At 37.1% G+C, this 22,795-nt stretch overlaps 2 protein-coding genes across 12 annotated transcripts in view; both read right to left on the bottom strand.

Moving 5' to 3' along the window:
• The window catches only part of diaph3 (diaphanous-related formin 3), a 333,418-nt gene extending 329,722 nt beyond the window's left edge, over window positions 1-3,696 (bottom strand). For 2 of the 8 annotated variants that reach the window (XR_007182073.1, XM_048171951.1), the window contains exon 1: window positions 3,114-3,696. Coding sequence is in view for 7 of the 8 variants with exons in the window: in XM_048171951.1 (XP_048027908.1) it covers window positions 3,114-3,254 (141 nt within the window). In the remaining variant the exon portion in view is untranslated. The remainder of the gene's footprint in view (window positions 1-3,113) is intronic. The other 6 variants (XM_048171944.1, XM_048171949.1, XM_048171952.1 and 3 more) reach the window with 5 other exon arrangements.
• Window positions 3,697-5,107: 1,411 nt separating this feature from the next.
• On the bottom strand, window positions 5,108-22,315 carry LOC125256567 (protein FAM126B). Of its 4 annotated transcripts, XM_048172663.1 has the most exons (14): window positions 22,036-22,314; window positions 20,069-20,150; window positions 17,526-17,670; window positions 15,421-15,478; window positions 15,092-15,196; window positions 14,432-14,611; window positions 14,257-14,337; window positions 12,623-12,738; window positions 12,129-12,224; window positions 11,759-11,875; window positions 11,293-11,380; window positions 9,088-9,238; window positions 8,706-8,840; window positions 5,108-6,415 (listed from the first exon to the last, which is right to left on the bottom strand). In XM_048172663.1, exons 4-14 carry the CDS (start codon window positions 15,469-15,471, stop codon window positions 5,823-5,825), a joined length of 1,713 nt encoding a protein of 570 aa, XP_048028620.1. In that variant the 5' UTR covers window positions 15,472-15,478; window positions 17,526-17,670; window positions 20,069-20,150; window positions 22,036-22,314; the 3' UTR covers window positions 5,108-5,822. The 4 variants fall into 4 exon arrangements, with proteins under 4 accessions (XP_048028620.1, XP_048028619.1, XP_048028621.1 ...); XM_048172662.1 differs by lacking the exon at window positions 20,069-20,150; XM_048172664.1 differs by lacking the exons at window positions 17,526-17,670; window positions 20,069-20,150 and having other exon boundaries at window positions 22,036-22,315.
• Window positions 22,316-22,795: the final 480 nt, after the last annotated feature.

Here is a 22,795-nt window from a genome sequence, read left to right as displayed (position 1 = left end):
TGTAAAGCTTTTGAGCAGTACACAAAAAGATGCTCTCATGACAGTGAAGAGGAAGTAATTATGAACTAACTTCTTACAAAAATTAAAAAATTGATTTGAAGTCCAAGCTATGCAGGATAATATAAGGTTTGTGAAGTATATGTCAGTAGTCAAGGTCAATGGTCACTAAAACTTTCAGCAGACTAAATCCCACTAATAACATTAAAATGGCCAGAAACCACAGGAAAAGGACAATACAGTCTTTTCCGGGAACACAGGAGACACAGGGAGATGGCAGGAGCAGATCAAGCACAGCCTGTAACCATTCAAAGACCAACTGAGTTTCAAGACAATCCACTACTGGGGCAGTTGCATAAACATAACCATTATGTTAAGACAGACTGACCCACTAGCAGTTAGTCAAAGGGCATTCAATCTTACTTTTCGGTATCAAATTAGGCAAATCTCCGTTTTTAGGGAAATAACTTAAAGAAGTTATGAACAGTCTAAAAGAAAAAGCATTGATGGCTAACTGGTAAGACTAGAATTAGCGGTTTATGCAACTGGCCTGGAGTTAAAAGTCGGCCTGTGGACCACATTCTGAACTGTACAAGTTCAGCTGTAACGGGTGAAACTGCAGAATGGCCTCGAACAGTCACAGCATTCCACACATTCTGACAGTAGACTTCATTCTGATAAAAGAAGTGCAATAATGCTTTGCACTCTGTGACTCAGCAAGGGTGTGTTGATGAAAACATCTCAGAGCTGTTAGACAAATGCCACACATTAATTTGGAATAAAGCAAAGCCCCTATGTTCAAACAGCTGAAAACAGTTTATGTGGAAAGCTGCTAAAACACAGTCCTTGTGTTTGTACCTGCTTCAACTGACGAGACGACACCCGAAAAAAAGTGACTGCAAGAATGTGCAATCAAGACTTACTGCATTTAGATACTTTAGCATAACAACTGACAGAAATAATCTACAAAATATTCCAACAAAGACAAACTATTTAATAATGACACCTTATGTTGGTACAATGTGGTTTCTATTGTCATGCATTTTAAAGCCTCTGGTAAAAATGACTAAAACGCTTAGGAATTTGTAAACCTTGTAGTGTAAACTTTACTTCAAATGTGATTTACATTTCAGTCTTTGACATTAAAGTGACTACAATAGTTTTCAATACCTGCACCAGGGGGGTTTAAACTGGGGTCTGTGGACCCCTAGAGGCTGCAAAAGTGTTCTAAGGGGTCATTAGGGGAAGAAAAAAAAAAAAGAGACAAAAAAAATAAATAATCTGCCAAAAGTATTTAACAGTGAAAAATAATATCTACCCAAATTAATATTTTCAGATAATATTTTAATAACTTGTTTTGACTTCAGAGCAATTATAGCCAATTAGTTCATTTCAAAAACATGTTGTCTTTATATTATACTAGTCTAAAAGTATAACAAAGTTTGGGGTAAGATTTTTTTTAAAGAAATTAATACTTTTATTTTAACATGGACACATTAAATTGAATGTGTTCTGTTATTTCAAATAAATATTGTTCTTTTGATCTTTCTGTTCATTAAAAACATTAAGCATTACAACCATTTTCAATATTGATAACAATAAGACATGTTGAAAATTCAGCTTTACCATCACAGGAATAAGTTATGTTTTTAAAAAAAAAACAATAATTATAAATTGTAATATTTCGCAATATAAGTGCTTTACTGTGTTCTTTAAATAAATGTAGCCTTTGTGAGCTTAAGATGCTTTTTTCAAAAAAATCTTAACAACCCAAAACTTTTGAAGGGTATGTAGCTGCTTTGATATTTTAGGAAGCTATTTGGGGGTTCTTGACATTAAAAAGTTTGAAAACCCCTGACCTAAACCACATGGTGATATTTACAGAAGTCAAAGCACTTTATTTAACATTGGCACGGTGTCACTCATCATGTTGGGTCGGTGGGCTTCCAGAAAAAAACTGTTTCTACACCAGCACTAAACCATTACTGGATTATTCGGTCTTATCCCTGAGCTAATTTTATCCTTTGATTTAGCACTGGCAGTCAACAACTAAGTTAATGGCATTGAAAGAGAGGTTCAATGTGTGTGGGTGTGTTTTTATCCGTCTGTCTCTCTGCTGTCTGTTAAAACACAACCAAAAAATTTTGCTGTTGCTTAAATCCATCTAAAAACAGCCATCACATGCTGTCAATTTCAAGAACTATCTTCAATTTGCATATAATAAAACATTTGATTGCTGAAAAAACAAAGAAAACAGAAAACAACAGATACAAACTAACTTGACTAAGTTTTTATTGTGAACATCAAACCTATGTGTGGATATTCAGTTTTAATTGTGTTCAGTTACCTAACGTACATACATTAATCTATTTGTATTTTGCTATGGTCTGAAGTCTGGTGGTTTCTTTTTAAGAAACATTAACATTAGGCCTTGATAGAAAGAAGATATTCATTTTACAAAGTTGTGTCTCTACATTTTGTACATTTATAAACCAGGTACTATTAACACTTCATCTTGAAGGACTTCTTTCCATTTTTCACCGGATGTGAGGATGTTGTTTGGGATGTTAGATATTTAATAAATTCGGGGAAATATCTAACAGGGTTTTTTTCTTTGCTGAATATCATTGAGTCCATTCATTCCATGTTACATTTGTCAATATTCATGAGTATTATTTGACATTATTTTTTATCTGACAGTGTTGACCAATATAGAGTGACAGGCAACATACACATTGCAAGAAAATGAAAGCAGGGGTGCGTTTCCCAAAGCGAACTATGGTCGCAAGTTCCGTCGTTACCAATAGAGTTCAATGGGACTTGCGACCATGGTTCACCAACGATGCTTTCGGGAAACTCACCCCAGGACAGTACACCAAAATACAGATGAATACATCTGAATGTAAACAGAATAATTCAAAGTAATTACTTGACACAAAACTTTTGTCAGTTTTGTCCCACTTACGTTACTCAACAAACAGTAACTTAGTGATTCGGTACCAGAGACTAGTCAGCAGCAGTGTATAAACAGGGTGGGAACTGGGAACTTATGGTCATTTACTAGAATAATAACTAGATATGATAATAGAGGCACTTTTAAATGATAAACAACTTACAAATTTAGGCTTCTTCTCTCCGTCATCCCCACTTGAACTGCCCTGGGATGACACTCCGACTCCAAATCCTTTCTTTCGATGTATTTTATTCTCCCTCCCTTGATTTGAACCTTCAAATCGTGGATGGCGGTAGTTATCCATATCTAGGTGAAGTTATAAAAACTATTTCTACAAGGTTTCCGGATTTAATGCGAATCTAAGGGCTCATGATATCCCTGAGGTTGACCGTTGAAAGAGACAAGCGCGAGCTCGGATTAAGTTGACGTTCTCGAGCGAACGTGCACGAGACGCGTTGACAGTAAGTTAGTTGTTTTCTAATAAGGCGGCTAACGACGGTAATCCAATTGTCAGTTCTTTAGATCTCACTAACACCCCTTTTCAAACCCCTAGATTTGCGTAAGTGTTTAAAATACACTCCGATACTACAAAACCGCCAATTTTCGAAATGTGTATAGGTTGTCAAGGTTAGTAAAAAACTAGAGCTCATTTGAAATACATAGAAGGATCACGAATGTCCCGCAACCTGAAACTCCCGCCTCAGAATCAGCCAATGAAATGCGTTGGATTGAGCAACACGTGATGTTCCAGTAAAGAATCTTCCATAGGAACGAACATTCACACTGTTGTGAGCTTCCGCATTTGGTCACAGCCTTCCATTTGTGAAGCACCCCATGGACTAGGTCTGAGTAGGTGTCAGTGAAGAGTGGACTGTCTAATATAAAACAGCTTTCACTGCTGCTGAAGTAGGAAAAAATGCTCTTCATGAAGTTTTGTAACTCCACCGCTTAAAAAATTCAAACTCTGCTGTATGTTAAAAAGGACACTATCCAGCCGTTCTCAACCTTTTTGACTCCAAAGTTTTTCAAAGAAACAAAAACTGGGAGTTGCAATATATTAAAATAATTAAATAAAATAATTATAAATTATTAAATTCCATAATTCTTAAGTTTCAATAACTGAATGTTCTTCAGGGTACTTTTTTTAACAAATGAATTTACATAACTTTTCTAACCAGTTATCGTACCTACTTTTTACTGACAAAGAGCAATTTAAATCTGATCAAATATTTTAGAGCCTGACATAACGAGAACAATTTATATTCATTATATAAAAAAAATATATATATATATAATTTATTTATTATCATTATTTTATTCATTTCCATGACTTTGCCAGGTCTAGTAATCATACTTAAAATTCCCTCATACATTTATTTTCCAAAACTATAGGAATCCTGGTTCTTGAATGACAGTTGTTAGGGAAACTAATTCAAATAAGAATTATGATTTCAGCTTACATCTTGATTTATAGCTGTTTTAGCATATTTTAAAATCTGTTTTGTCTTATTTCATTTTTAGTCATCTTGTGGTCCCCTCTACAATTTAAACTTATCTAAAGTTTTCCCTTTAATCATACAGCAAATGTGTTTTAACGTTCAGTGATTGATGTGTTTTCAGTCCTCCGTCTCTCTCTGCTGGACCTTTTCATCAAAGCACTATCTTCTTATTAAATAGGATTATTTAAATATTATATGCATCCCTCTCTTAGATAGTCTATACATGTATATACACTACCGCTCAAAAGTAAAATAACTGTTTTACATGTTGTTAATATAAATAATTTATTCCTGTGACGGCAAAGCTGAATTTTCAGCCACCATTTTTGTGCACCAAATCAGCATAGTAGAATGATTACTGAAGGATCATGAGACACTGAAGACTGGAGTAATGATGCTGAAAATTCAGCTTTGCATCACAGGAGTAAATTATATTTCTATTTTAATATATTAAAAAGTAAAATATTATTTTAAATTTTAATATTACTGTATTTTTGTTTTAATAAATACAGCCTTGGTGAGCATAAGACACCGCTTTCAAAAAACAGCAACAACAACAACTTACTGTATATATGTTATATATGTCCACCATATGATATACATAATAACATGCAATCTATTGCATTGATTCCCATATAAAGTAAAAACAAGACTGCACTCCCATGAACAGCACATTTATTCACCATTCAGCAGATAGCTTTCTATCTCTGTACAAGCAATATAGATTCTGTTAGCATATACTCTTTCTATGGTACAATAATCATTTACACAAATATACACAATTTAAAATATAAACTTGTTCCAAAGTACAACATATACTGTTTATTTTTTCACGACATAGCGTTTCATTGAGGCAGTCCACACGATTTATTTTCTAAGGTGGGTGGACAGCACAGGCAACAGTAAGCGGGCTCAATCAGCACAAACCGAAACGGTGACATGGAAGAGGATTTCTTCAGGATGACCTACAGTACAGCTGGGCTGGATAAAACTCTTTGGATCATGCACTATCAGGCCTTTCTCGATGCATTGACCGTGATTGTCGGTTTTTGAAGTTTCATTGCTCTGATACGGTAATGTTTGCTCCTCTTAACACCATGTTGTTATTGTTTGTTTGTATGGCACATTTAAAACAGTCTCGGATCATTGTACACTTGAATATGTCCATTGTGCAAAACAAATATTTCCTCCACACCGAACCCGAGTGCATAATGTAGTGATCAAATAAAAGTGTATGAGCACACCCTCATTCAAACACATTCACACGCACACCGTAAGACAACATGCTCGTACGCATGCACGTTAACATTTCCGCTACTCTCTCTCTCTCCCTTTCTCTCATTCTTGCACACACATAGCCCAGCAAAATCATTCTAGACCTGGGATATAATCTGCATATTAAAACTGGGTGATCGAGACTGTTTGGACAATGGGCTTCCAGAGGAGAACGGACTCCCGGGGGAAAGGAGATCCTGGCTCCGCGCCGCTCGCCCAAGACGTTCCTCCTGCAAGCTGATGGCCGACAGATAGTGAGCCCTGTCTGCGCTGAGGCTTCCCAGCGACAGGCTATCTGTGGGTCCCGATGAGCCGTTGAGGCCGGTACAGTCAAGAGACTTGCTTGAAGACGTGCTGCTGGTTTTGGGTGGCACACCAGCAAAGGGAGAGATGTAATGCGGGTCCAGAAAGCGTCTCGGAGCGCTGGGACTCGGGCTGCGGCTGCTCTCTGCGGTACGGAGGCTGACGGTGGGGGGAGGGGACTGGTGCCGTTGGTGGAGGCTTCGGAGGGCGGCTCTGGTGTCGGCCGACGTGCTCTCCCTCTGCCTGGCTCCCGGATCTCGGGAAGGTCGAACGCCAGTTATGACCCAGTCACGTTTCACGCTGCTGGGCTGGCTGCTGCTGGAAGCCCCAGAGGAAAACCCTTCATCTGGGTCAAAAGAGTCCTTTCCGCAGCTCACGCCGTCGGCATCTAAAACACAACGAGGGGAAAATGAGGCAGAGAAAAAAAGAACGTTGGATTAACTAGATTTGAATATACCGGAGGAAATAACAGCGCTTGCAAGGCAGCAACAGAATAGTGTTAGGTGAGCTTAGAAATAAGCTTGGGCTTTTGGATCGGCCTCTGTGAAATGCTGCATCTGAGCTGCTTTGACACTCAGCACGTTAATTCTCCAACACAGGCTCACAGCTGATAGAAAACAACATGACACCGTCTTTGAAGTGTCAAGCTGAGGTTACACTAGTCTTCATTCGCTTCCATACATATACATGTGAACGTTGGAAACTCAGGCACGGGGGAAATTTTGTTGGTGAACTCTGACTAGATGATTCAAGAATCACAACTCAGTATGTAATTACACTACCGTTCAAAGGATTAGTTCACTTCAGAATTAAAATTCCTGATAATTTACTCACCACCATGTCATCCAAGATGTTTATCTGCGTTTTTCTTCAGTTGAAAATAAATTAAGGTTTTTGAGGAAAACAATCCAGGATTTTTCTCCATAAAGTGGACTTCAACTGCTACCAACGGGTTGAAGGTCCAAATTGCAGTTTCAAATTTCTCTACATGATCCCAGCTGAGGAACAAGGGCCTTATCTAGCAAAACGATCGGTCAAAAATAAAAAATTATACACCGTTAAAGGGCGTTTGAATTAGTCTTTGCACGAATGCTTTGTAAACACTGGATCGGTGCTTCCGCCTACTTCATGCGTGACCTTTCATACGTGATTTTGTAATGCGTGGTGCATCGCAGAGCTAGTGCATGACAAGCATTTGTGATTAAAAAGTATATAATTTAAAAAAAAAAAGCTAGACAAGTCCCTTATTCCTCGGGTGGGATCGTGTAGAGCGCTTTGAAGCAGTGCTAAAACTGAAATTTGGACCTTCAACCCGTTGAACCCCGGTGAAGATTTTCCCCACTACATGGAGAAAAATTCTGGAATGTTTTCCTCAAAAAAAACTTAATTTCTTTTCGACTGAAGAAAGAAAGACAAACATCTTGGATGACATGGAGATGCACAAAGGATGCACATTAAATGTGCAATTGACACATGGTCCATCGAGTAGTAAATTCAAGCAATTTTTATCACTATTTTGGATTAATTTTACACAAAACATTACAGTCAACATTGACAACTACAGCAGTGGCCAAAAGTGATGTCTAGCCAAGGAAAATTGACATCTTCACCCTCAATTAAAATATTATTAAAAATGTGTTAACGATTTTGTGATCATCTTACACATTGGGCTTATTATGAATCAGTTGTTTTATTTGTGGTAAAGCAATGAAACATGCCAAATTGTGCAGACATAATATTTGGCCAAGCTGTCATACAAAGAAATTTATGAACATATGCAAAAACAAGAGAGAACCAACAAAATATAACTGATTATGCTTTTTAAGCATTTTTTTTTCATAGTAAAATAAAGGTTTCATAGTTTCCCCCACATAATTTTGTCAGATAAAAACCTTAACCAAGTTTAGTGTTTTGTTCTTCAATAATATTTAAATTATTTAAAAAAATATATAAAATATTTTCCTCATAGTTTGATGGTTTAATCAAACGGGCTCACTAAAACAAAATTCCCCTCCGGCCATCACTTTTGACCACTATTGGTAATTATGACATGGTATTCATGTGCACTCAATTTTGAAACTGTACGATCATGACTTGAATGTACCAAAAGTAGGCCAATCACAGTTCAGTATGCAAATATTATTACTATTTTGAATGCAGAACATTTAAATCAATGAAAAATCTAAGGGGAATTTCCTTTTAAGATGAAAGTATAGTGTACTACAAAATTTTCCACAAAACGATGTTTGAATAAATCTGTACATTAAGTAGCTTAAGCTAAATGAATTCGTAGTGATGAAAAAGAAGAGGAAAATCATTCATCTTGCCTTGCAAGCACTGTAAAAGGCTTCTAAAACAAAATTGATCACAAATGTAAGGATTAAACACAAATGATCACAATACACTAAGTTATGTGGAGACACTAGTAACAGGCAGGAGGAAGTTTTCCATGCAGTGGGGTCTTTTTAATATTGATAATATTTTAATATTAATTTTTATAATTAATACTTTCTATGACGAACAAGGGCAGGGCTTGTGTATGGACTGTCTAACACCACATCCTAACCAGATGTGGCACGCGATAAAGGGTATCTTTTCCATGTTAATCAGAGAATCTTATCGCATCACGTCTGGTTAGGACGTGGTGTAAAGGTGAGATGATCCTGAGCCCTGCCTACCCCCTTGCAAGGTTAGGTGAATGGTGCACTTTATCCGCCCACATGGCACAGGATTGTCTGGTCTCTCCGGGGGAGTGAATCGGCTGGGGGTGATGGAGGCGTAGAATTCAGCCGTGGTTGAGAAATCAAAACAATCTGAGGTGAAGACAGTGAGTGAACTAAATATGACGCTGACAGAGGGAACATTTCACACACAAAAATGGCCTCCTCCTCTTCCTGATGCTTGAATGGATGCAATGGAGGGACTGTTGAGGATGGCACGTTAATGTTCTCATTATGATTTTAACGATCATTAAGGAAACAAATAAGCGAAAAGCAACCAAAATAAAAAGATGGGTATAAAAGGCTGTGTGTGTGGTGTGTGTGTGCATATTTCACGTACCCTCTCGTTTCCAGCGGAGGCGACGAATGGAGGCGGCAGTGACAGCTGCCTGTGAGATGCATCTCCCAGCATGAGTTACTTCCACCTCCAGAAGGTTCCGTGAGCCCTCCGGAGGACGGGACGGAAGTGAGCGACTAATTGCATTTGCCACCTGAGGATCAGGGGTCAACGTAATGCAAATATTACTTTCCATTAATAATTAAAATTTAAATGTTGCTCTTAAAAGACTTAATTATACATGGAGGCAATTTTATTGTGGCAAAAACTACAACTCCCACATCACTAGTACAGTGGGGTCCAAAAGTCAGACCACCAGTGAAAATGCAACTATTTTGCGTTTTTTGTAATTAAATAAAAAAAAAAAAAAAAAATTAAAATAAAATTTAAATTATATTTTCAGGGTAACATGAGAACAAGGTAAATTCAAAGATTGTCATGAATTTTTATTTAATTACTTAACATATTTGTTGTTCCACCTTTTGGTTTAATGGAAGCAGCACTTGAGTTGTATGAATTCCACAAGATTGTGTAAAACCTGGACTGTGTCTGAAATCGCCCCTATATAGGGCACTATTTGAGAGGACAGCCATTTGTAGTGGTGTCCGAAACAATAATAGACATTGTCAGGTGCATTTATTCAGTCCCATAATGCACTGCAATAACGTATGTTATATACACACAACGGCTAGAGAATACCTATAATGCACTGTGAGGGTCATATTGAATGAATTCCCATGTCCCACCAGAAGATGGTGCCCACAGCTCAATCATCCATCCATCCATTCAAACCACTGGTCCAATGTGGGTAGACTGTAATATCATATACATATAATTATCTTTTTAATTGATTATTAAATTGTTTAATTAAAGCTGCAGTCCATGATTTTTCCTCTTTAATCGCCATCACTTGTTAGAAACTTGCAATTGCAGTCATATGCGGAACAGTTATCTGTACGTGCGTTGTGCCTCGGCACAGCTCGTCAGAGCGGATGAATCTAATGTTTGCTGTCAGTCACCGCACCGGTGTGGATACTGCACTTCAGAATCACAGATTCTACGTCTTGAAAGTATGACCAATATAAGAATTTTCACTGGAAAATATCATCTGAACAAGTAAGTAACATTTCTGCCACTTTTTTTCTGACCAACTGAGGAAAAAAGCATTAGGCCTACAATAAATTGCGCTGCCAATGGTGATTAAATCTAACGATCGCTTAGCTCGAATCATGCCAAACCATGCAAATTATTATTACTGTTATATTGTTCTCAAATTGTTAATGTTAACAACATCAGCATTGCGTGACTGTGTGTATTTAGTGTGTATTAGCGTTACCTGTAGATTTCAATTTCCGTAGCCACTCAACAGTCCAAAGTATTTTGCTTTTTGACTACGGGTGAATCTCCAGTTGTCACTGATGATTGTCATTTGGATCTTTCTGGATTACAATCCGCCATCAAAATGATAAGTTTAATTATTTCAGCTACTCTAAATGTGCCGCTACCAGCTGCATCCTCACGTGATAAAACGACTAGCCTCTCGACGGGACTCCATCCTTTACATAATGACATAATGACACAAAGACGAACAACTGCATTCTCGAATTTGACGGAAATCCACCATGTTGCTCTTATTATAAAACATTATTACAAGCTTACCGTTGTGAATCGAGCTAAGATAATGAGATAGTTTTGAACACTGGCTGGTTATATACTTGCTCAAAAATTTATTTTGGATCATTTTTAACCAAAAAAAGTTGCAGACTGCAGCTTTAAGGTTTATACATGCTAGTTTTCCATTACCACTGGAGCTGCCAGTTTGCTAAGTTTCAAATGATTATTAAATGGTAAGCACACACTAGGGAATAGTGAATGAGGGTATAGGGGCCGATTTCAAACACAGCTCTGATGATAACAATGTTCATGCATAATTTGAAAAAGATACAAAGAGAATTTTGTGGAAAGCAAAAACATCTGTTTATATGTTTGAAATTGAAATTTGACCAAGAAATCTTAAATATTTTATCTTCATTTCATGTTGTAATATTTCTTTATTTGACTTTTTTTCCTTTTAAAAAAAAACTGATTTTTCCAGGTTTAAATAATAATAATTAAAAAAAAAAAATCAGTGTCTCAGACCCCACTGTATATTTCTGTAACAAAAGCATTTCACATAATACATTGGTGTGCAGAGAGCTGATGACTTACCAGTAATGGCTGGGCATGAAGGTCTAGCTGTGCTCGGTAGAGGATGTCATCCAAAGCTTCCCTCCCCAGATCCCACTGCCCATTATAACTGGAGTTGATGGGAGAGAGAATCATTATGCAGATGAGATCATTAGCACACCACTCAAACCGTTAATTGAGAATTAACAGGAATTAAATATATAATACATTTCCTTCTCTTACTAATGTAAAAAGAAAGTAGATTTGGATGCTGCTTAGAAATACACTTCCATTTAATAGTTTGAATGTTGAAAATGTTTTTGAAAGAAGTCTCTTATGCTTACCAAGGCAGCATTTATTTGATCAAAATTACTGGAAAACAATGCAATCTTTAGCATTCAGCAGAAATTATTCAACATCTATATCAAAACACCCTCTTATTAGAGAACAATAGTGGCATGGAACAAAAAAAAAGGACAACTTGTGCTATAATGGAGATACAACTTACATGGCATGGTAAACAGCAGTCAGCATCTGCACCATAAACTCTGGCTCCAATCGCACACGGTTGTACGGCTCCTTCCACGACTTTTGCTGCTGCCGTGGGTAACCGCTCACACACAGCCTGCATGAAGAGTGAGATTCATAGAGAATCTCTAATGACATGTTTATATGGAGGACTTTATACTAATGCTATGACCAGCCACAGAAACCCTTTACTCTCTCTCTCTCTAAATCAATATTCCATTTAATCCATTTAATCATATCTGCCTGTTCCAGCAAGACATTTCAGAGAGAGTGAGACAGCCAGAGTGACAGACAGGCCAAGATGTTCCCAGATCGTTAGCAGAAAAAGAGAACTCATACGCCCCCCTTACCGTGTACTCATTCTGCAAGCCGATTGGTGGGAGGATGCAGGCATAAAGACCACGGCTGAGTTGTAGCAGAGCATTAAAAAAGACAGCACCTCAAACCTGCAGGAGAGACACACACACACATACAGCTTTTACATAACCCCCTCTGACATCTGCATAATTTTACATCGACAAATCAGACAGCGGTACATTATGAGTCAGCGACTGTCGCCGTGTATCTAGCCGGTGGAATGGGTAATAACAAATCACACTACATCTGCACGGATCTCGCTGTCAGGAAGCTCCAGCAGCGATTTAATGAAATAAAAATGCTGAGATACCATTACAGCCCATTTCAGCCTGTAGGAAAAAGTAACAGCTGAGTCATGGCAATAAAACGGTCCAGCGGGCGATAGCACGATTAATCAAATGCCCAGAAATATTCCACACATCAACCTACTTTCTCCACCAGAAGGATATGTACAAAACCTCAGTCCGGCAAAAAAAACAAAACGCACCTGTTCTGTGAGGTGACCGTCTCTCTCTGAGATAGCAGACCGCTGTACACCACCCGGATGAGGTCGTGCTGGTTCAGGGCTCCCTCGGTTAACGCCATGGACCCCAGGCTGGATGGCTGCGTTAAACATAAGTGTATTCGGCTTTAATTACTCATTCATTTAAGGCCTACAAATAATAACCATAAAATAGTTATTGAATATTCAATTTAATTAAGCATTTACAGCCTTATTAAGTTCAATGGAAACATTCTATATGATATTACTAGTGAAATGGGACTTATTTTAAGTGAAGTGACATGTGTGACATGTACCCAAGTATGGTGTCCCAATTTGTGCTTGCATTTCACCCATCCAAGTGCACACACACAGCAGTGATTATTGAACACACACCTGGAGCAGTGGGCAGCCATTTTTTTTGTTGCGGCGCCCGGGGAGCGATTGGGGGTTAGGTGCCTTGCTCAAGGGCACCTCAGTTGTGGGTAATAACAGTGGAAATAAGCACTGTTCATTCACTCCCCAGACATACATTTCCTGCCGGTACCGAGACCCAAACCCACAACCTTCGGATTACAAGTCTGAATCTCTAACTAGGCCGCAACTGCCCCCAATTTTCATTGGCAGAGCATGTAAACAAGTGTCAGATGGAGTTTATCCTGCTGAAAAAAACATCTTAAACCAGTCTAAGCTGGTTTGCCTGGTCTATTGGCTAGTTTTAGAAGGGGCACTTTTCAGATGAACAAGCTGGCCTCCCAGCTAATCCAGATAAATACCAGTTTGGCAATGGCGGGCGACCATCTTAAACCAGCTAAGACATTATATTATTATTAAACTATCCCTTATGTTAAGTTGCATGTCAATTTGACCCATTTCTGGATGATTTTTGCTCCATACACATGATCGGGAACTGGCCGATTTAGATTTATGGTCGGTCGACCGATTCATCTCTACTTTTATGCAAAGAAGTTTCTCTGCATCAAAGGCGCACATTTTTACCAGTTAATGCATGTTCAGTTTGAGAGAAATTAAACCCATTATTTTGCAATTTTGAGCTTAGGAAAAGCACACTTCTTGTCTAAAATGTTTTTAAAAATGTTAAAATTAGTTATAATACTGTTTTATAATATTCACATAGTTGTTAAATACATTTTTAAAAATCATATTTTTTCCTTTTATGGTAAAGTGTTAAGTATTTATGTTAAAAGTTTGCTGATTTAACAGATTTTTTCTTTTTTCTTTCATTATATGGTTATTTGTGAATTGTACTGAATCCAATTAGGGTCAATTTGACCCCGAGCATAACAATCATACCCAGATTTTGAACCGAACACAAGAGCTAGATTAAACCAGCTAATACCAGCAAACCAGATGGTTTTCTCAGATTTTGCATCTCCCAGAACACCCCAGAAACCATCCAAGAAACCTTAGTTTTGTAAAAAATCTAGGCTTTCTGGCTCTTTGTAGGTTGGTGCATTACTGTCTAGTATCCTGCACCAAGCTAAATGAAACCAGATCTGCTTTTTGTGTGTGTACCAACAGGATAAATCATCTTCATTGATCTGACACCGATACCTCCTCTAGCTCAGACATCCGATAAAGGTCAGATTAAAAAGTTTGTATTACACTTCACTTCGTACCTCATGGTATATTGAAGGCTTAGAGAGAGTTGGTATGGTGAATGACAGCAGCTTGCCATTTCCTTTACTGTCCACAATTTCCTATAACAAAAAATGTGCACATACCGTAAGTCAAATTTAGATATTGAATTTCAGGAAATCACAGGTAATGCAAGCACAATCACAAATCTCTCACCAGGTTATAGATCCCAAGTAACAGGGCTTCTACGCAGCCATTGCGGTAGCGCTCTCTGCTGGCTGAATGACGCAAGTACACCCATATGAGTTCAGGTAGGAACTGAAGGGTAAACCGTCGCAAACCCTCCTCTGAGCTCCGGTACAATTCAAACAACTGATGACACACCGGAGCTAGCAGCTAGAGAGGAAGGAGGGGGAAAAAAAGAGACAGTGATATAAAGTGAATGAGACAGTATGGAATATAGGCACTGAAAGGAACACTCCTTTGCAACATGAAGAAAAAACGAGAAAAAAAAAAAAGCATCAGACCAAATGCAATGATTGGATGAACATTTTTTGGTCCTGAGACTTCCACAGAAGGAATATGTACATGTTTAAATACGTAGACCACTTGTATTATTGATTGCTGTCAGGGTGTGTAGAAAGTTTCAACCAGTGTAACAAAAAGCATTTATAAAACAAATTGCCTAGACTATTTCAGTTTTTTTTTAAGTTCAAATTTTTCATCTAACATTTATATTTTATTTTATGTGAGCTTTCAGTTTTAGTTAACAATAACAGCACTGAATAATCTGAATAAATAAAATCAAGTCACAACCCACATCATGCCATTTCAAGTTACCTTTGAAAACATTTTTAAATAAAACATAAATCATACCTCACTGCAGGGCTGCTCCCGAATAACAGCATAGAGAGCAGGAACCAAAGCTTTCTTCAGACGCAAGCTGCCAGAATAGCTACGGATTTGCTCGTCAGGTAAGGTCTAAAGAGGAGAAACGGTGGTTGGCATTACACAGCCTCGACCTGAATCGGCTTGGAATTGAATAACTTGGAGACTGAAATATTCCTCTATTGTGTTTGAGATTCTGAATCCAAATGTGGTTAATGGGACACTGTGCTCAGATCACTTGGGAAGGGAAGACTTAATTTGACTGAGCTATATAAAAAACACCATATTAAAGCCTGCTAGGATGTCAAATTTCTCACCTTGAACTCTGAGAGCCATTCCTCCACCACCCCACGCTCTGAGCAGAGCATGGTCCTCCTGACAGAGAAAATAAGGGAAATATGAAGACAGTAAGAAAACATGTAAAGAGAAATGTATTAAATGATATTAGTACCACACTTGTACCAAAATCATGGCCCAGAATTAACTATGCCACACTGGTCAGTCACTGAAATGAGAGAATTTGCCAGGCAAATATATCAACTATGAATATATTTTGCATTATTCCATTAAGTAATGCAAAACAGATTTATGGCTGGTTTTAATGGCATTTTCTCTGTCACAGGTTATATATATATATATATATATATATTATATATATATATTATATATATATATATATTATACACACACACAATACCGTTGATAAGTTTGGATACACTTGGACTGAATTTATGTTTCTCATGATCTTAAACTTTTGATGTAAAAGTTTGCTTAAATACCTAAAATTAGTTCTTTAGGACAAATATAAAGTATATCTACACTACCTTTCAAAAGTTTGGGGTATTTTTATTTAGCAAGGATAAAGTAGCTTATTAAATTGATGAAAAGTGACATTTATAATATTACAAAAGATTTATATTTCCAATAAATGCAGTGATTTTAAACTTTCCATTTATCAAAGAATCCTGGAAAAAAAAAAATGTATCACAATTTCCACAAAAATATAAAGCAAAACTGTTCTCAACATTGAAATTAATAAATGTTTATTAATTTAATGGCTGCTTCAACACTGCCATCAGACGAATAAATTACATTTCAAAATATATTAAAATGGAAAACACATTTTAAATTGTAATATTTGACAATAGTACTGTTATTGCTGTATTTCTGAACAAATAAATCCTGCCTTGGTGAGCATGAGAGACTCTAACCAACTGCAAACTATTACAAAATGTTTTTTTTTTTTTTTAGTGAATAACTTAGGCCAAGCAGAAAAATACAGTAAATATAGAAGATTAAACCAGCCTAATCTGGTTTGCTGGTCTTAGTTGGTCTCCCTTCTTGGTCACACCGGTCAGTCGCCTAGTTTTCTTGAGTTTTGGTCACTTTTTAGTAAGGCTGAAGATGACGGTTAATATTACGGTTTCGTAATTATTAAAACCTCATTTGATTAATACGAAATGAAAAACTCAGCCCAGCAGTAAGCAAGCACGAAGGCGAGCATGCAACGTATGTTTCGTTTTGTGTGAAAACATGGCGGAAAGCTGTGAGGTTTTACAAGAGTGCTTAGAGTAATTATTATATGAATGAATGAATGAATGAATGAATGTATTAATTAATTAATTAATTAAGGTTAAATGAATGCATCTCTGAGGGGGACTGACTGTCTTCAGAAAAGAGTCGATGGCATTTTCTTTTCATCTCACCTCCGTGTAAAGCCTCATAAAGTCAGCGCAACGATGGAGGTTACCGGGGAAACAGCTATATTTATGCTGTTCCATAAGCGCCACCTACTGGCAGAGAGTAGATTTTTAGAGAGTTTAATTGGTTCAGGCAGTATGCTCAACCGGTTAATGGAAAATAAGCTTATGTGCATTCTACAAATTAAAAAAAAAAAAAATAAATTTTAATCATAATTTTGACTCTTCCCTTTTCTTTAAAGACTGAAATGTAAGGTTTATCATTTTATAAAACTTGTTTCAAAACTTTATTTGAACAAGTTAGTAGATAAAATGTTTTAATTCACTCATTCAACATTTTTGGTCATTTAAAAACTGGACGTCGTTGTTAAATGTATTATTTCAATATTTATGCAAACAAAAAGTGCATAGTGCTGCTAATTTTTATTTGTTGTTTGATGGTTTTCAACATAAAATTTGGCGAAATCAATCATTTTGGTCACTATAATCGTGGAGACCATCTAGTAGACCACTTTAAACCACCTAAGACCAGAAAACCAAGTGTGTTTTTTCAGCAAGGCTGAGCTTCTTCAAAGAATCCCTGGAAATATAAGATAGTTTGATTTGTTCAACATTTTTTGGTCACTACATAATTTTTTTCATTTGTGTTATTTTATATTTTAAAATGTGCAAATTCACCAGTGCTTTTACTCAAAACCATTTTAGTGTTCGTTGTGGCTCACCTGACTCAAACCCAGCTCACAAGTGTAGACAAGGAGAGATGTGGCTCAGATTCTCCATGTCTCTTGATCTCTGGTCAAACAGCCGGCAGATAAAAAGAAGAAGTCGCACACATCCCGCTCAAAAACTCCATTAAAGCTCACACACCTGCCCAACACACAGAGCATCACAGTTACTACGACAACCGTGGGCTCATGTTCCAAACTGAGAGCTTAATAGTGCAAACACACGCAGGTGTCGCCCCATTCTGTCCTAATTCTGGACGTCTGTGTTGTTTATGTATGTTTGTATGCAGCTCTTAAAATGGCAGTCTCTGCATATGGCAGTGTGACGGTGAGGGGGAGCGTGCTCTGCTCTGATTAGACAGCAGTGCAGTGCTGGTGGTTTGGGAGTGAATCTGAGGTGAATATAACAGATGCTTTACACGCTAAACAAAATCTGCCAACAGCCCAAATCCTACTTGTGCTGTCAAGACATGACCAAAGCTAGCCTAGAGGAAGCAGTGCTAACTGCACTTACACTACAGCTATTGTTATACACTGTTTTTCGCTTCATTTAAAGCTTTGGATATGTCCAGGCACTCACTGTTCATCTAACTAACATCAAACAAATATAAATTTAAAGGTTGAGTCATTCTATAATTTAGGGTAAATTTCACATCAACATCACAACAATATGCTTTCTCAATAAAACATCTATTGGTTTCAGCCTGTATATTTATCAGTGTAACATATCTGCTAGTTGCAAAGTTTAATCATTAAACTCTATTTGGATATTGCAAAAGTAAAATATGTTTTCCCTGACATGTTTGTCAACTATGTTACGGACAAACTGTACACCATTACACACACTGATTAAGTGCTACACTATGGAAGCTTGTTTCCGCCACAGAATAAATGTAAAAAAAAAAAAAAAAAAAAAAAAAAAAAAAAAAAGGTAATTGCGACTTTTTAAATCAAACAATTCTGCCTTTTTTTCTTGCAATTCCAAGTTTACATCTCACAATTCTGACTTTTATTTTCTCAGAATTTAATTATATATACTTTCAATGCTGACTTTTTTAGAATTGCTAATATAAACTCGTAATTACAATAGTCTGAATTGCGAGAAAAAGTCAGAACTGCGATATAAACTCGCAATTCTGAGAAAAAAAGTCTAAATTATCTTTTTTTTTTTATTATTCCGTGGCAGAAACAAGCGTCCCTGCTACATTGCAAAAAAATTTATATAATGTGTATATATATATATATATATATATATATATATATATATATATATAGAATATTTTATTCTGCGATATGTACAGTGATTATTTTTAGAAGAATTTTTCTCAGCAGTCACTAAGGACAAGAACGTTTTTATCATAAATCAGATCATTTTGACAATTGACAATTTCAGCATTTTGCCTCATAATATTAATGTCTAACCAAATTTTATTTTCTTGTAGGGCTGGGACAATACCATCGATGCATCGCGATTCGTGGATTGTTTCTGATATTTTCCAAATGCATCGCAAAACGATTCTGAGCTTAGTTTTTAACAGCAGATGGCGCACTAAGCTAGTGTTTAACTGCATGCTCAAATGCTCATGAAGAAGAGCACTCATGCGTCCGGCTGAGTCTGAGAATGTGTTTGAAACCTCAGAATGCTTTTATGGATTAATGTAAACAGCCTACTACAAACACCACTGTAATTCGTTTCAACCTTTTCGAACTTTATGAATGATTATTTTATAGAAGGTTGAAGTGGTGTGTGTAAGGAATTGGAAGGAAGCAGAGTACGTCTGTTTCTAAGGCACGCAGTGCCATCTGCTGTTGAAAACTAAGCTCAGAATTGATTTGAGAGAGAATCGCGATACATACGGAAAATATCAGAATCAATCCAGAATCATTTCTCAATTCGCAATGCATTGATGTCTTGTCCCAGCCCTATTTAATTGATCATTCCTCTTTTCAACAGTACATTGTTTTTTCTTTAAATGTGGGCAGTGAATATCAGCTGTCCTCTGGCGTAAGATGGTTTACTTCACCTAAAAGTATTTTAAACTAATATAACCAGTATATTATACACTTTCTAATGTCACATTTTGTGTTGTGTCGGATTATTTTTTCATCCAATTTTTTTTTTGAGGAGGCACAGCCTCCTTTGCCTCCTCAGAGAAAACGCCCCAAATATAAACATAAAATAGACAAATAGAAAGTGTTTGTTTGTTTGTTTGTTTAGCAGGAGCTGGGCCGGACAATAAAGGAAAAGCAGTTTTCTTAAATACTCTAAAATACATTAACACACTTTTTCCTTAAACATTCATTTTAACCTAAAATCTTGATGTTGTAACAAAAGTTCTTGAACATGTTATGTCAACTACCCATTCAATTTCTCCAAAAATGAAAGTTTATCCCGAGGCTCTGCAACACATTGACTCAACCATGACTGAAATATTTGAAAAATGCAACGTGGCTGCAACAAAATAGCAGTGAAATACTCCCCTCAAGAGATATTCCCCTCTTTACAAAGAAGCTGCAGACCTTCAGTATTAACGCCTTACCTCAAGACGGGGGCAATCCGCCTGACCAAAACATTCCTCCGCTGCGTGGACGCGACAACGTTAGTGTGCCTGCTCTCCAACCCTAGCCAACGAGTAAGAAGCTTACAAGATTCAGTGCCAGATAATTAAGTGTATACAGTCCCCCTGAAGAGGGACGCACAGTCAGGCCTAAAATAGCCATTGTGAAAAGAGCTTAGTGCAAAGAGACAGGAAGAGGGAAAATGAGAGGTGATTTCACTGAACGGAGATCAAAGTAGCACGCATTCAATGAGTATTAACAAGAGAGTTTACTATGATCGGCCTGTCGACTGCAGCGGGACACAACAGAAAGGTCATTGTTAAATATGTTGCGCAACACACTCCACGTACTCGACTGAAAACGCACTCCAAACTGTCACAGACACACAATTTTACCTGCACCGACACTCAAAATCTCACTGAACACCAGGATTCGCATATCTCGTGCAATTACCGTAGTGAGGAGCAAACATATGGTTACATAGACTAACATATGCACTCAAACACACCAAGCATTATTTTGTTCTGACAGTACGAGATGAGTCTCATCACTCTCAATCCTGTCAAATTAGCCAGATGGTGTCTAATCTCGCCCGGGCAAATCTCTGTGCTGCACAGCATACAAGTCCTTGGCAAGGGTCACAATCCAACTCCTCTGAGATAAAAACAACTCCTTGACTAGGGCAAAAAAGTCCTGAGTTGGTTTGATTAAAGATTTACTCTAGGGTTACATGTGCAGTGATTGCTGCCATCCTTCCTGTGTCATTTGACTGTGGTTTTTCAATGAACGCCGGCTTCCTGCTCTCAACATTGGTGCATCTGCCGGTTTATAGGTATGCCTTACTGGCATCTGATCACTTCACTTTGTGCATGAGAGTTAAAACTGATGTTATGCCAGAAGGTGGAATAGTGCCAATGTGTGTGTGTGTGTGTGTGTGTGTGTGCGTGCATAGAGGTATCCAGAGAACAGAGAATGCATATTGAAAAATGCTTTAAAAATTAGCTGAAGGCCAAACCATTATGTTGATACTTTAGGATGCATTTTGATAGTTTTTTTTTTTTTTTTTTTTTTTTTTTTTTTTTTTTACATATTAACCAATTCAGACCCAGTGTGGATTCTGCTGGACATTACTTTATTCGTTTTTGGCGCCAGACAAAATAAAAAAAATAAAAAATTTAAAAAAAAGTACTAGATTGGATGCAGCTAAATCAATTTATAAGTGATTGTTGCTTTTTGTCAACAAAAAAAAAAGATTCTTTTTTTCAGCATGTGACATGAGGCTGAAAAATACTGCATAATTTTAACTATTGTATGTTAAAAAAAATACAGCACTAAAAGTCAGTCTATGGGATTAAGTGTACAATAAGTGTAAATGCTTAGCCTGTAATGTTTATTATTCATTTGCAATATAGTTTTTAATGATCTAACAGCGTTTCATGTGTTTACAGTAATAATATTTTAGTTAACAACACTAAAACTCAAAGTTCTCTCAAAGCAGTCTTTTGTATATCAAATCCAATTGTACAACTATCTGAATGTTGCTCAGACCTAATATTTACTGCAATATATATTGAAATAAATGTAAAAAAAAATACGGGATAGTTTTGATTACTATAATTTGGTTGCATTTACAGTTACATTTAATCATTTAGCAGAAGCTTTTATCCAACACCACTTTTATGAAATTTATATGATCATATTTTTTGTGTCCTTGGAACATAATTCAAGTCTCAATGGGTTATACAAATCATCAGTGCAATATACATGTTGTTGTTAACTTTTTAATAGTGACTATAAATGTAATTTAATAAATACATTTAATAAATTCGGCCTAAATATAACAGAATCAGCGTCATCTTCCAACATACGCGGTTGAAATGTATTTAAATAGCCTCATCTTTGCTCACACACCCAGATTTTATCAATGAAATGGTTTTGAATTACATACCAGTAGGATCTGGACTCCTCCGGATGCTGCAGATGATCGCTAGAGTCCTTGAGCAAAGCTGCAATGCGCTTTAAAGGACAGACCCGACACAACGACCACCTCTGAGATCAAGCAGAACATTACTTGTACAATCCCACCGGACCATTACTATTAATATCAAGGAATCGATGGGTTAAAAAAGGCCTTGCGTTTGCCAGACCGAAATGTTCACTGCCGTGTTGACATCATCATGTATCTCCTCTCTCTAGCTCTTCCTGCCAACTTGCAGCTATTTACCTGACCAATTGAGTCGCTCAGATCGAGCCCTCGCCGCGGCTGGCCAATAGCTGCGCAGTGCGATGATTTATGAGCTGAGCGGAGCTCATCGCACTGCGCGACTACTGGCCAGTCGTGTCGTGGGCTCGATCTGAGCGACTCAATTGGTCAGGTGAAAAGGTGAACCGTGCTCATTAAAAACGCACCAGGGAAGTGCACTGGACATCGAGTTCCTATGAAAGAGAGTAAAAACTATTGGGTGTAAAAAGAAACTTTCACTAACTGCGCACGAGATCATGGGGACTAACAAAAAAAAGTCAACTTCAGGCAGTTTTATGTCCCTTTTTTGTTATATAAAGATCACATCAGCATTTTTGCAACATTTTAAATTACATGTATGCATATATATTAACTCTTGTTCCAGACAACTATGAAAATCCATCATAAAAATATGAATTACTGCATGTAGAGCTGTAATCAAAACTAACGGTGACAAACAATTTTT

Source organism: Megalobrama amblycephala, linkage group LG21 (assembly GCF_018812025.1).
Source record: "Megalobrama amblycephala isolate DHTTF-2021 linkage group LG21, ASM1881202v1, whole genome shotgun sequence".
Lineage (NCBI taxonomy): Eukaryota > Metazoa > Chordata > Actinopteri > Cypriniformes > Xenocyprididae > Megalobrama > Megalobrama amblycephala.
This window is presented reverse-complemented; position numbering and strand designations above follow the sequence as displayed.

Excerpts from the sequence above, each read along its gene's own strand:
- LOC125256567 (XM_048172664.1), bottom strand. The coding sequence starts at position 15,471 with ATGCTCTGCTCAGAGCGTGGGGTGGTGGAGGAATGGCTCTCAGAGTTC. Across the intron at positions 15,197-15,420 it reads AATGGCTCTCAGAGTTCAAG|ACCTTACCTGACGAGCAAAT; the intron begins GTGAGAAATTTG and ends TCTCCTCTTTAG. Across the intron at positions 11,876-12,128 it reads GCTTGCAGAATGAGTACACG|GCTGTGTGTGAGCGGTTACC; the intron begins GTAAGGGGGGCG and ends CTCTTCATGCAG.